At 44.6% G+C, this 13,731-nt stretch overlaps 1 protein-coding gene across 1 annotated transcript in view; it reads left to right on the top strand.

Annotated features, from left to right (window-relative positions):
- The window catches only part of hs3st4 (heparan sulfate (glucosamine) 3-O-sulfotransferase 4), a gene marked incomplete at both ends in the record, with an annotated part of 59,949 nt that extends 58,579 nt beyond the window's left edge, over positions 1 to 1,370 (top strand). The window contains one exon of the mRNA XM_084488844.1: positions 707 to 1,370. Coding sequence (XP_084344970.1) covers positions 707 to 1,370 — 664 coding nt within the window. The remainder of the gene's footprint in view (positions 1 to 706) is intronic.
- Positions 1,371 to 13,731: the final 12,361 nt, after the last annotated feature.

Genomic DNA, 13,731 nt, shown 5'->3' with positions numbered 1-13,731 from the left:
CTGTATAACCTTGGCGGATGCGCGCCCCACAACAAGGAGGTGGTATAACACGCTCTAATCCTGTGGGGTTGGGGGGGGGGTCTGCCTCCCGAGTCGGAGGTCTTTGAGTCCCGATGTCTGCTGTCCGATAAAGACGTGTATCTCAACATGGTTAAGTGTGTGGCCGTGGATAAGGGCGCCTGCTCACAAGTCAGAGGTTCTCAACGTGTTTCCGCTAGTGTGAATCCTCTAACATATATATTTTCAGCTGAGTACACAAAACATTTTTGGGAGAATTTCTTTATGACATATGTGCCTTCTATTTGGCAGTGTGCACACATGAACATTGGGGGTGCAAGTACTCACAATTTAGTGAGAAACATGGGTCTGGGCACCATGCAAATGTACATTTTTGGCAGATTTCTCCACACATAAGAAGCACAATGCCAGGGGAGGGTCAGTTCTTGTAGGGGTGATATTATATTCTTCCTGAAACCGACGATATTTTGGTGTTTCTGGATGTGCTTTCTTTTCAACGGTTCTCCTTTCTCTGTGTTTCCAGAATTACATTTCAACCACTTGTCTCTATTTTCTATTGTCCAGCTTTCAGAACCCCCATTTGAGAACCACTGGTGCAAAGTGTCTACACAGAGGCGATTTCAGGGAGGGGAAACCCTGCACTGGCCTCCCACCCATCTGACGTCTAGTCTTTCTGTGTTTTCCGCAGAGACCTGATGCCGTCCACCCTGGAGGGCCAGATCACCATGGAGAAGACGCCCAGCTACTTTGTGACCAACCACGCGCCCAAACGCATCCACACCATGGCCCGGGACATCAAGCTCATCATCGTGGTGCGCAACCCCGTCACCCGGGCCATCTCCGACTACACCCAGACGCTCTCCAAGAAGCCCGAGATCCCCACCTTCGAGGTGCTGGCCTTCAAGAACCGGACGCTGGGCCTGATCGACGCGTCGTGGAGCGCCCTGCGCATCGGCATCTACGCGCTGCACCTGGAGAGCTGGATGCAGTACTTCCCGCTCTCGCAGATGCACTTTGTGAGCGGCGAGCGGCTCATCGTGGACCCGGCGGGCGAGATGGCCAAGGTGCAGGACTTCCTGGGGCTCAAGCGCATCGTCACCGACAAACACTTCTACTTCAACAAGACCAAGGGGTTCCCGTGTCTCAAGAAGCCCGAGGACAGCAGCACCCCCCGGTGCCTGGGCAAGTCCAAAGGGAGGACTCATCCCAGAATAGACCCGGACGTGATCCGCCGGCTGCACAAGTTCTTCAAGCCCTTTAACATGATGTTCTACCAAATGTCCGGACAGAACTTTGAGTGGGAGCTGGGGGAGGCGGAGGCGGCCGGGGCACCGCGTAGCTCCCAGGACTAGCCGGGGGGGGGGGGGGGGGGGGGGGGGGGGCTAGCAGTGCTAGCGTGCTAGCTGGCTAGCGGGCACAGCAAACGATCAGCCACACCACCAGCCTTCTTAATGACATTGACCTCTTCATCACGCTTGCTCTCTCCCTCATCACGAGGGGTGCGCCCGAGCACACACTGTTACTCACCAGACGTGTTTCCCCCCCCGCGGTCACGCCCTGTCTGTATCCATGAGCAAAGAGTTTACTTGACATGCTTTTTTCCCCTCCAGCCCTCCCCACCCTGTCTCTCCCTTCCTCTCTCTCTCTCTCTCTCTCTGTCTCTCTCTCTCTCTCTTTCTCTCTCCCCCAACTCTTATGTCACCGAAAGGTGTCGCAGATATCGTTGTACATATTATACATAAAATACATTTATATTTGTGAAGATGAGATCATTTATTGCTTTCCCCCCCCCCCACCTTTCCTTTTGAAAGCATAGAGTTGATATAAAAGACGAAAAAAACGATGACTATGGCAATGCATGCGATGAGTTAAGTGTCCTTACCTCATGACCCCAAATGGGTAAACTCTGCCTGTTTCTTCTGCTCCCTTTAGTTTCTATACAGTATGTCTCCCTCCCACCCACTCACCAGCATTCAGATATACAGAGAAAATGACCTTCTGTGCTTCGAGGCGAAAGGGCCGTCAAGTGCCACAGATGGTCACCTCGTAACACTGTCCTGACGATGTTTGAAAAGCAAAAGAGCAAATGCACAAATATATATATATATATATATATATATATATATATATATATATACAGAAAGAGAGAGAGAAAGATCCGTTGACATGAATTCATGGGCCCGGCGTTTCTTGCCATTGTGTGAGTGTGGAGAGGATCCAGAGTTCACCAAAGTGTTAATGTCTTCAATGTAACCGTTTTCTGTTTTTCTGAGTCCCACTTGATGACCGCAAACATATTCAACAGCAAGAAGGAGGTCACACTGGTAAAGCTCGATCAAATGTACGAATGCATAGCTATAATTAACCATTATCCTGCACCGTACCTGTTGGTATGCATATAGGCTTGGTTAGTTTGGGGTTAAAAAATAAGAATATATATATGTATATATATATATGAATATATATATATATATATATATATATATATATATATTTGACACACATTTTTGGCATATAAAAAACGAACAAATATATATATATATATATATATATATATATATATTTGACACACATTTCTGGCTCATTGGATGCAGAAGGTGGAATATATGTAGGTACCGGTGACACCTGATTATGACCCGTGTCCCGTTGAAACGCTTTGTCGACGTCAGCGGAGCGGAATAACGACGTCGTCATCCCTGTGTTTCTCTTTTCTTTTCTCTTTTTTTTTTAATCCAGGGGTATTATGAGTTAATGGGGGTGAAGAACAACATAGGAGGCCCGAGCAGAAGTGTGTTAACAAACATCTGCTGCATTGTGCTTCTCGTTAGAGATTAATGGCCTATTAAGCAAAACCTGGCACTGGAACAATGTCAATGTCACAGTGGGGATTTTGCCATCAGACACACACACACACACACACACACACGCTTACCTGACGGAGAGAAAAAAGAAAAGAAAAAAATGTCCCTACCTTGAACCTTGTACTGTTTGTCTGGAGAATGTACCTTAAGTCTAATGCCAACCACTTGTGATAATCAGTAACAGCTGGATAATTCAAATGCAACGATATAAATGACAGGGTGAACTGCAGTGATCTGCTCCTTTCTATAAAGTCTCTTTTGTTATTTTCCTCATGTTTCCCTCCAGCCTCCCACCCCCACACCCTCCAATGACACGACACCCCCAGCTCAACACGAGGGCTGTCGTCTCCGATATTTGGCAAAATGTCCGCCAATGTGCTTGTATGTATGTATGTATGTATGTAAGTATGTATGTATGTATGTATGTAAGTATGTATGTATGTAAGTATGTATGTGTCTGTTGTCTCTGGACTTTTCATCAAAACGAGACAATCAATGGAGTCAATGAGTCAATAAATACAGTCTGCTTCCCACATCACCGGCTGGCACACGGCTATCATGCGTCGCACCGTTAATCTTCCCCCTGCGTTTTCCCTGGCAGGGGGAAGGAGGCCCCAGAATTGCTTCACTCTCCACAGACCTCTGTCCCCCTCAGGAGGCCTGTGCCGGCAGCTTGTTACACACTGCAATGGATTCAATCAAAGCAAGCACTACATTGCCCTTTGTCGCAGCAAGCTTGAACACGTCAACCCCTCCGGTCCTCCCTTCCACCCCTCCCTTTCTGCACACACACACACACACAGACACACACACACAGACACACACGGACATACACGCAGACACACACACACACACAGACATACACACATGCACACAGACACACGGACATACACACAGGCACACACACAGACATAAACACAGACAGACACATGGACATACAGACAGACACACACACACACACACACACACACACACACACTGAGACAGACGCACACAGACGGACACACACACAAGCATACATACACACACACACACACACAATGTATTCGCTTTGAAAGGCTGCTGTGTCGTCTTGTGTGTGTGTGCGTGTTTATGTGCCGTCTGTGTGTATGGTGTGTGTGCGCGCGCGCGCGTGTGTTTCTGTTTTCTTGACAGCTTTTCTTTTTCTTTGTTTTGCTTTGTTCCTTTTTTATTCGCTCCCTCTTTCTTCGGGGCTCCTTATATCACTCCTCCCACACACCATTTTTTTTTTTTCGCTTTCTATTTTTTCCTCGCCTCCTCAGTTTCTTCTCCTCCTGTTTGTTTGTTTGTTTGTTTGTTTGTTTAACATTATCAGGATTAATTTCAGAACGTTACCAACATTGCGAGGTGATCACAGAGAGGGATTCCTGCTGAACACATGCGTTCCGATCTGCAGCGGCGGCAGAGAGAAACATCCAGAACAGAAACCTCATCATCCCCACCCCCACCAACACCTCTCAAGAGCTCCCAAATAAAAAAATATATAAACACAATAAATAACATTGGAATGTCCTTTAGGGAAGCTTGCAAACTCATCACGGATGCACAGAGGAATCCCCTTTCCCATTTCCCAGGAACAACTTCATGATCCTGAAGGCACACACACACACACACACACACACACACCTACACACGGCTGTACTCACACACTCACACCTGAACCTCACGGGGTCCGCGAGCGCATGTCGTCAGTGTGACATGGGAATCAGACATGGTAAATGTTTTCTTTGGGGGGTGGGGGGGGGGGGGTGCGCTTTCATGTGGTCTATAGTGTGGTAAACATACTGCCGAGACTTCCAGAACATTAAGGACAAGTTGTCCTCAGCGACAGACTCCCAGCGGGGGGTCACGTGGGGCTTCACAAAACGTTCAGTCAGGGAATTCTGCCGGGATGAGGCAGATGACAAGGGGCCGGAGATCAAGTCTAGTTTTATCAGGATTTTCTGATAAACTCCCCCCCCCCCCCCCCCGTCGTTTTCACTCTTCGGAACGTCTGACTTAGTATCTGTCGTTGCTGCTTGTTACCTGCTGTGAGTTTGACAGGAATACAACATATACGTGTCCCACATGTGTAGGCTTCGCAACAACATGTGTGGGCTGTAATAAAATTCACATGGTCAGGATTCCGGTGCGAAAGCGAAGACATTCTCTTGTATTTAACACGCTTTAAACAGAAACAATAGTTACAGTCCCGATATTCTGCAGGCTAACTACTGAAAAGGAAGCGCCATGCTCAGTAGTACTGATAAAATAAAAAATTGATGTAGCTAACAATACAACTAGCAAAATAAGTGTTTGATGTGTATTTTAACGCATAATGCCCATACACAAAGGAGCGTTTCAATAACAAAGTGAATTGATATAACTGGGAAAAGGAGACAAACCAGAGTAGAATCCTTGTCCTTAATCACATCAATTCCTAATCTGATTAGGCCCACTAATCAGAGTAAGATCTAAACCGCCGAGGTGGACACATAATCCGATAGACACATCTTCCTTTGATGTCATTCGCCGTTCCCAAACAAAACGTTGCGCGTGGTGGATTCAATGGCTCGCAGGTTTTCTCATTTGAAATGGCAATCACTTTCTTCCCTGGTTCTCTGTAACAGAAAAATCCCCCCCATTCTCTCCAGTCTGTCTGCCTCTAGCTCTAGCAGGACTCCTGGGGAGTGGAGTTTAAACAGGTAATGCCTGAGGATTACCGCATACACCGGTGACTGAACACATTACGCTAAGCCCAGAAATCTCTTCTGTCAACTCGGAGCCATTCCTTTCCCCCACCCCCCCCCCCCTCCCCTCCCTGCACACACACACACACACACACACACACACCCTCGGCTGTTAGACAGAATATTGTATGTTGTTATATGTTATGTAGATGTTCAGAATATAAACCGATATACACCGCACTGTAACGTATATACACTACTGCTGTGTACAGGTCTTATTATAGATGTGTGACCAGGGCTATTTAAAAAAAAGAAATAGGCTTCATTTGAAAATAGTTATTCTTTGTCTAATTGGACAAAGAACAACTGAATGCAGTCATAATAAAAATCCTCACAGTTATCTTTTTTCATGGCACGAGTTCAAGCTATGGAAATACTACAAAGTTGGCCTGCTGGCTCTTGGAGCAAGTCGTAATGATGCCTCCACCCACCTGCAAGAACAATCCTCTCTATAACTAACCATAGATCTCAAGTTCTAACCATTTCCTCATCCCACACACCAGGCTGAGTGCCAACGGCAACTTTCCCTCTGTGCTGCTGCCTCCTGTATCTCTCGGCCCCCTCCTCCTCAACCACACACTCACACGCACACACACATACTGATACAGGCACACTCCTGCAAGCACACACACATACTGATACAGGCACACTCATGCAAGCACACACACACACACACACACACATGCACACGCGCACACTGATGCAATAACACAAGCACATACACAGAGCGAGCTCACAAATTTAACACATATACACAATCCCAGAAGCATTCATAGACATAAACAGAAAAGGTTGGTACACACACACAGACACACACACACACACACACACACACACACACACACACACACACACACACACAGAAAACCTTTTTATTATCCCCATTGCCTCTCCATCTTCTACAAGAGTATCATTTATTATAGATATATATTGTAATACAGCATCATGTATTCATATTCTTTCATGTAGATTTCTTCCAGCATTTATTTCTCCCAGCCTGCAAAGGCAAGATAAAAGATTTCCTGTCTCTGGAGAACTAACAATCTATTCATTGACAGAGAACAATCATTCATTAATTACAGTATTAATATTTATAAACGAGTGCTGCATCATAAATATTGACATACATTTACTCCCATCTATTTAATAATAATAAAAATAGCAATTTCAATAAAGGATTCCTTCTAATTTCTGGCCAAATATAAATCACATGAGAATTGTCATGTTTTGTGTAGTTGCATTGTGTTCCTGTTGTTTTTGAGTTAATATTAATATAACAGTTTTTTTGGGATGAAGACTGAAGAATATATTCACTATTTATTCCTTATTTCTCAGTAATTCATCCATTACAGAGACGACCTGTCAGACATAGCTTGTTCTCTGACTGACTGGTTGGCTATGTTGTCATTCAGGCTTCAGCCCTCAAATCTAAATTGCTAAGAAAGGCCAACTGTTTGAAATTGCTAATTGTTTTTCTACTTTTAAATGTAATATTTTTTGAGATTTTCCATTTATTCAAACTCAGTTTCATGAAACACACTTCCATTTTCCCATTTGACATTTAATGACTATCTGTCACTAGAATGTAACATTTTCTTTTCTTTTTCACACTTCGCTCATTTCACCATGATTAAATTATAGTAATTTCAATTATGGCCTCCATACTGCAGTAAAACAGTCCTCTGAGTCTGAAAAAATGTATTGTAGGTGAAGTTCCCCCCCTTCATCCAATAATTCTTTCATGACCTTTACAGGGACATTTCATTTTTCTTCTAGCCTTCTTAAACGCATGATAGGATGAAGTCATCTCACCAGTCATCACAAACACTTTACGATCACAGGCTGTAAGATAAAATGTAAAACGAAGTACTTACGATTTACGCCATTTACCAGACACATTTGTCGAAAGCGGCTAACAGTGAATTCAGATGCAGTTGGTTAAGGAGTGGATAGTGAATTATAGGATGCCTTCAGGTAGAATATGCAGACATTGAGGGATCAAACCCGGTATCTTTTGGCACCCTTACGGTGTATTCCGATAGTGCTGCTCAAGGAGAGAGTAAGGGGTTAGAATACCTATAGGCCGCGGACACAGCACAAACCCAACACCTTTTGGCTTAGAGTCGTACACCCTTATCACTACAACACTACTACTATAGCAACCAATCCCTCAGTATCAATAATAACATTATGACAGCAACAACCTTCTGTCTTTACAGGAAGGGTTTCAAGAGCACTTTCCTCCAGAGCCCTCATTAGCTTCTGCCATCACAATAGCACCATCTCCTCTGTCCTCCTCCTCCTCCTCCTCCGAGCGTGTGACCCTCATCAGAGGTCACGCTACACAGAACATCTGGCTCCTCTCAAACATCTTTTTTCCACCCAATCAATATGGCGTCGCCCTGCTATGGCGTGCTGCTAAGGAAGACAAATTCTGTGATCAATCCTCCGCGCAGGTAATGGTCTCATTAATTCACTGTTGATTCATTTTCTGCTGAGTGGATATTAACCTTTAGCCGGTAAACATTAATTATCTGTCAGAGAAAAGACAGAGAGAGAGAGAGAGAGAGAGAGAGAGAGAGAGAGAGAGAGAAAATGAGTGAGACAGGTGTGGTCAGTGCATAATGCCATCGGAGATCTGTAAACGTAACAACTAATAGACTTCTGAACGTCGGCGAAGACCTCGCCCAGGCGTACAGGTGGTTGTTCTCACACGCGCGTCACACGTTCGGATTCCCTTGAGGAGAGGCTCTAACCAAATGCCTCGGCGCGACCAAAGAGCACTGCGCGTAAGGTATTTGTATTTCGATTTGTTCAGTCATGCATGCGTTTCGGGAACGATTATTATGCTCTACATACTCCTGACAACCAGGACTATCGCATATGCACAGTCGGTCACCGCGACCCTCTGCTCAATTCGAGACACATCGGCAGATGGCTGTGCTTTTCAAACTATGTCTGCAGTAGAACATTATGGAGTTAAATGCTCAAGGAGCAGTGACTGAAGTTCTTGCTTTATCCTGACATTACATGGTGGTACCCTACACGTACCATTATTTTTTTTCTTTCCCCCCTAATCAAATGAATGTAAATTGGTCATTTTAGATGTAATTTTAGGAAAGCCATTTTCTATTCTGTTTCATCCTTTTACCTAAATTACCTAACCCTAAATTGCTTCATAGGATAATTCTTTATCTCTGCGGCAATGACAAGGCCCTGCTATTCACAACGTGGCTAATCTCTCGTTCACACCTTTGCAACACAGAAAAGAGAAGAACAAAAGATCAGATGGTCTGCCCCGAGACCATCTTTAAATCAGAACCCAGAGTTCAGATTGATATTCCTCTCCAACGAGTGTGATCTCTGATTAAAACACTGTTTTAAACGCAGGCCCCATACAATGTGTGAGGGGGCAAGCGTGGGCCCTCTAAGGAAAAGAAGGGCAAGACATAAAGGGAAGGGTTTGCCGTTTAACCAATAAAATAGTAGAAATATATATGGTGTGTTCCAGATGCCTCGGACAACACCCTTCCAAGTTGCACTTGTGATGTTATTTCCTGTCTCGTAGCATTTATAGCGTTCCCGTACGTCTTTGTGATTGTGTCATGTCATTGGCTAGTCAGAATTCCGAGGGGGACCGACCAAAAGGGGCCGTGCCTCTGTGAAATGCCGCAAGAAAGCTGGGAGATTTCCCCACTTGCAACTCGGAAGGCTGGTGTCCGAGGCATCTGGAACACACCAATATTCTTTCCAGAATACAGCAAAAACACGTCTCACACACTGTGTTATATAAAATGTACGGCTGTCCCTGGCCAGGTTAGGATATCAATGTCACTCTTAGAAACGGCACTCCGAGCAGAGAGCACTAGCTACCTACTCTACCGCCATGCTGACACAGGGGCTTGGCTCTGTGCTCGCTGTGTAGCATCACGCCAAGAAGCCTCAGCTGGCCCAGGCTGCTGATGAGAGCGATGCCTCCCAGGTGAGGAGTTCTCTCCCGCCGGACAGGGGAGCTATCCAGGGTGCTGATCTGTGGCCTGCTGTCCGGGTGCATGGTGGTGCTGAAAACCTCTGCGGGGCATAACATGCAGATCTGTAAACCGGCACTGGGCTTGATTCCCAGTTTCTCTTTTTTTCCCCCGCAGCCTACCAGTAGGCATCCTGATCGCAACGTGGGTAACCCCCTTACATCCTTTATAATGACATGCATTCACTGAGAGTCGATTTGGGTAAATGCTTCTGCTAAGGAACTAGGAAGGTAAACACTCAATAGTTCAAAGAGTCAGCCGCATACACCGTACACGTCAGCCTGTACACACACACACACACACACACACACACACACACACACACACACACGCACACGGTATACATACATCATAATCAGGGTGTATAGATATGCTAGCCAGGGAGCAGGCAGCTCCAGTGGCTGGAGGGATCTGGCTTATTGTCATTCTCCGCGCGGCTCGGCATGTATCAGAACGCGCCGGAGAGACGCACCGTCGCATCGCCAGGGACAAGCGGGCTGCGGCGTCAGCCACGGGACAAAGATCAACCGTCGCCCTCCTCATACCTGACTGCGTAATGCTTGCAAGGCGCATCTTTTTTGCTTCTGAGCCCCGCACTTCAGCACAAATCAGTCATCAATCATGCAGAAGCATGGGGGAAGTGTAGGAAGGGGGGCGGGGGCGGGACGGTGAGGGGCTGGTTATGCTAAGCATCCTTCTGCTAGCATTTCCAATTTGAGATCATATAAAAATGCATGATGTACTATATTGCTGCAGATGCCTGACGCTGCCCGGGCCCCGCGTGGATGCTGAGGGGAGGCGAAGCGCCCGGTAAATTGGAAAACGCACGTTGGAAACAGTGCAGCCGCAAAGGAAACACAAAAAAAATTAATACTGAATGGCTCTTAATTGTGACAAGGGCGTTTGGCACCAATTAACGCCATCGCTCTCAACAGGTCACAGGGGGGTGGGGGTGGGGGGCTGGGGGGGGGTTCTTAGAAGGTATTGGCATGAGAAGGAGAATGGGGGGGGGGGTGAAAGCTTGAAGTACATTTGAACGATTGCATTTAGAACTTGTGCATCGGCTTTGTCTTGATACCCAGGATTACTCAAAACAAGGAAAAGAACAAGTAGTCATCCATTATACATGTTTCATCATATCCATGCTCGGAATGAAAGAGCTGTACTTTAGTTCTGTCCGAAATCATGTCAGATTAAACCATTTATTGCATTGCACATTTAGTTTGGCGGCATGGTTCCACTCGTTTAGGGCGCTCCCTGCTGTATGACTTAAAGCATGACGTACAGCTGTCAGATACAGCATCCCAACAACAGCTGACAACAGAGAGCACTAGACAATCAGATATCTCAACCCAGTGTGTAGGTTATATACAGAGCAGAAGCAAAGCAGGTGGAGGCTGGAGTGGTGGTGGGAAATCACGCTCTGCACACTTCACCAATAGCGTGTGTGTGTGAGATGGCAGTTCTTAAATTGACCGTCTATCAGTGCGTGTCAGGTGCGTTTGATTGGAGCGCCTGAGCTGTCCGATGATGGGCAGTGCATGACTGGAGTTTCCTCGCGCAACCAGCTATGCCTGTGAACGAATGGAACCGTTGAAACTAATGGTGGCAAATTGAATGCAGAGAGATGTAATGCATGTTGAATGCAGTTTTAAGGAAGCATGAATAAACATTCATTTCCAAAGGTGACGTTGATGAGACTCATGTCTCGCCTGCCTGTAAAGTGGATGGACTAAGGTAATCACAGACTGCGCTACTACATGAAAATAATGTAATACTGTAGCCTGGTGAAGAGATGTAAAACCCTAAAAACATGTCTTGCTCAAGGCCTCATGCAATGTAATAGACAACTACCCACTTCAAAGACTTCTGTCATCGTCAAACAGATTGCTTAAGATCAAAAGATGATGACGATTATAGTCTGAGCTAATGCCAACTTCACAATTTAAAAGTTTCACAGGTGCATTCGTGTTGCTACACCCATGATAAAAAATGTTGGGTTCATGTGATTTTAAACGTGATAAGTTTCTTTTTTTGTGTGTGTGTATATCAAATTAGAATGACAAAGTTGCATAACAATGACTTTGATGTTGGATTTTGCATGATCTTAATGTCTCAGCCATGTTTGTGCATCGGACTGGGTTTGTACAAACCATTACACCATCATGCTCACACACAACATAAATTATGTATCAGTCAAAGTTGCATTGGATTTGAGCCCCAAGCGATTCACGTGCGCAGCAAAACAACTCCAGGTGACAAGTATGTACTGTAAACAACAACACTGTTATTGATATCTCCCCTTTTAGCATTGAGCACGCTGTAAATAATCAAATTATTTACTTATATTTAGTTACTATTTTACGAGGTTAACTGTCTTCCCTTTTTTATCCCCCATTCTTTTATTTTGCAGCAGCGACGGCAAGTTTGCCGCAGCAATGTAAACAGACAGGAAAAAATGCGGACTGTGAGGAAACATGTTTCTCATATAAATGAACTATCAGGTGCTAGGCATGGTTCTGCTCCCTAGGCTGGCCTCCTGGGATTGGGTCCTGTGTAGATTTAGTGTAATGAACCTACTTGGGAATTACACAGAGACTTGCAGCAACTCCCCACCTGCTGTCAGTGTTGTCAAACAACTCCAGCAAGATGTTCGATTTATCCACCAAACAAGACTATAGCTTCAGGTATGTCTACCCGATGGCTCGCGTTTTACAGTTTCATGTGGACACACCTAGGCTCGCTTTATTATGAACTACATTAATAATGAGGCGATCAGAGTTATCTGAATTGAAGGGTCTCATTAATTAAAGAAGGTAAATAGAAGCTAGGTAGAACATACATACAATACATGTAAATATTCTTTCAAGAAACAAAAAACGTTAAATCAGACAAGCAATGTTTATCATTTAATTGCATCAGAATATTGACGGTTGCATTGCAAGAGTCCCCAGAGCATATATGACGAGACACAGAATAACATCTCACAAAAGAATGAATACATTTGCGTGCTTTTCGAAAAGGGTTTGACAAAACTGTCTCCTCATTTGCAGTACAAAGTCACATGAGCATTGGCAATAATGCAAGGGAGACTCACACTGAAGAAAAGTCTTTTATCAGCACAGTAATGGCAGGGTTTGACAGAGTTTGTTCAAGGATGTGTTATGTCATCATTAAGATACATCGTCTCAAGAAATATCACATTTGGGTGAAGAGATATCACAAATCTTGTGATCTTACCCCACCCTTATTTTATTATTTTTATGCACATAAGTCACAGCACAGGAAAATTCTGCCGTAGTATATACTTAAAAGTATATACTTTTTCTAACCAGTCCACTCACGGCATTTAAAGTGACTTGGAATCTCTGAGGGTCGCACACTAGAGAGAGAACGCATTATAGGAATCATCACGTCCGTGCATTTCTGATAAATGTCAAGACCAATCACAAAAACCTTGAGACAACATAAACCTTTTCACTCTTTGCATTTGAGACAATCAAGGGAAAGTGGGCATGGCATGCACCGGAGGTGTTGTGGAAGATAACTATTGTCAACTGTAATTTAATTACAATTAACACGTGTTATATATCAATGGAGTGAACACATCAACTGTATTATGATGATTTATGTCAATCATGGTTAGATAAAATGAGGTGCCAACTAAGGTATAATCATGCTAACGAGACAGTTTGCTTTTGATCAGAGAACACACTCATCTTACTGATTTGAATGAACTACATACACCATTTTCTTCACTATTACACAAGAAGTAAATCAAACAATCAAAATATATAACAAGTGAATGATGAATGGAGCTGCTGAAATTGATCTTTGAAACAACTGGGACACATGTGCACACAATGTGCATCATTAGCTGCTCATCACTTGTCTAAACTGAATCATCCTATGATTCCATCACTGTTAAACACACACACACACACACACACACACACACACACACACACACAGTGTGTCTCCAATTCCAGGTTTCAACGGTATGACTTCACAAGAGCCCAATAACATCGACAGATTATCTGTGTGTTCTTCATGCTCAATCTTTATGTGATTGAT

Source organism: Micromesistius poutassou (assembly GCF_964030765.1).
Source record: "Micromesistius poutassou genome assembly, chromosome: 1".
In the NCBI taxonomy this organism is placed as follows: domain Eukaryota; kingdom Metazoa; phylum Chordata; class Actinopteri; order Gadiformes; family Gadidae; genus Micromesistius; species Micromesistius poutassou.
The sequence above is the reverse complement of the archived record's forward strand: the minus strand, read 5'-3'. Positions and strand labels throughout refer to the sequence as shown.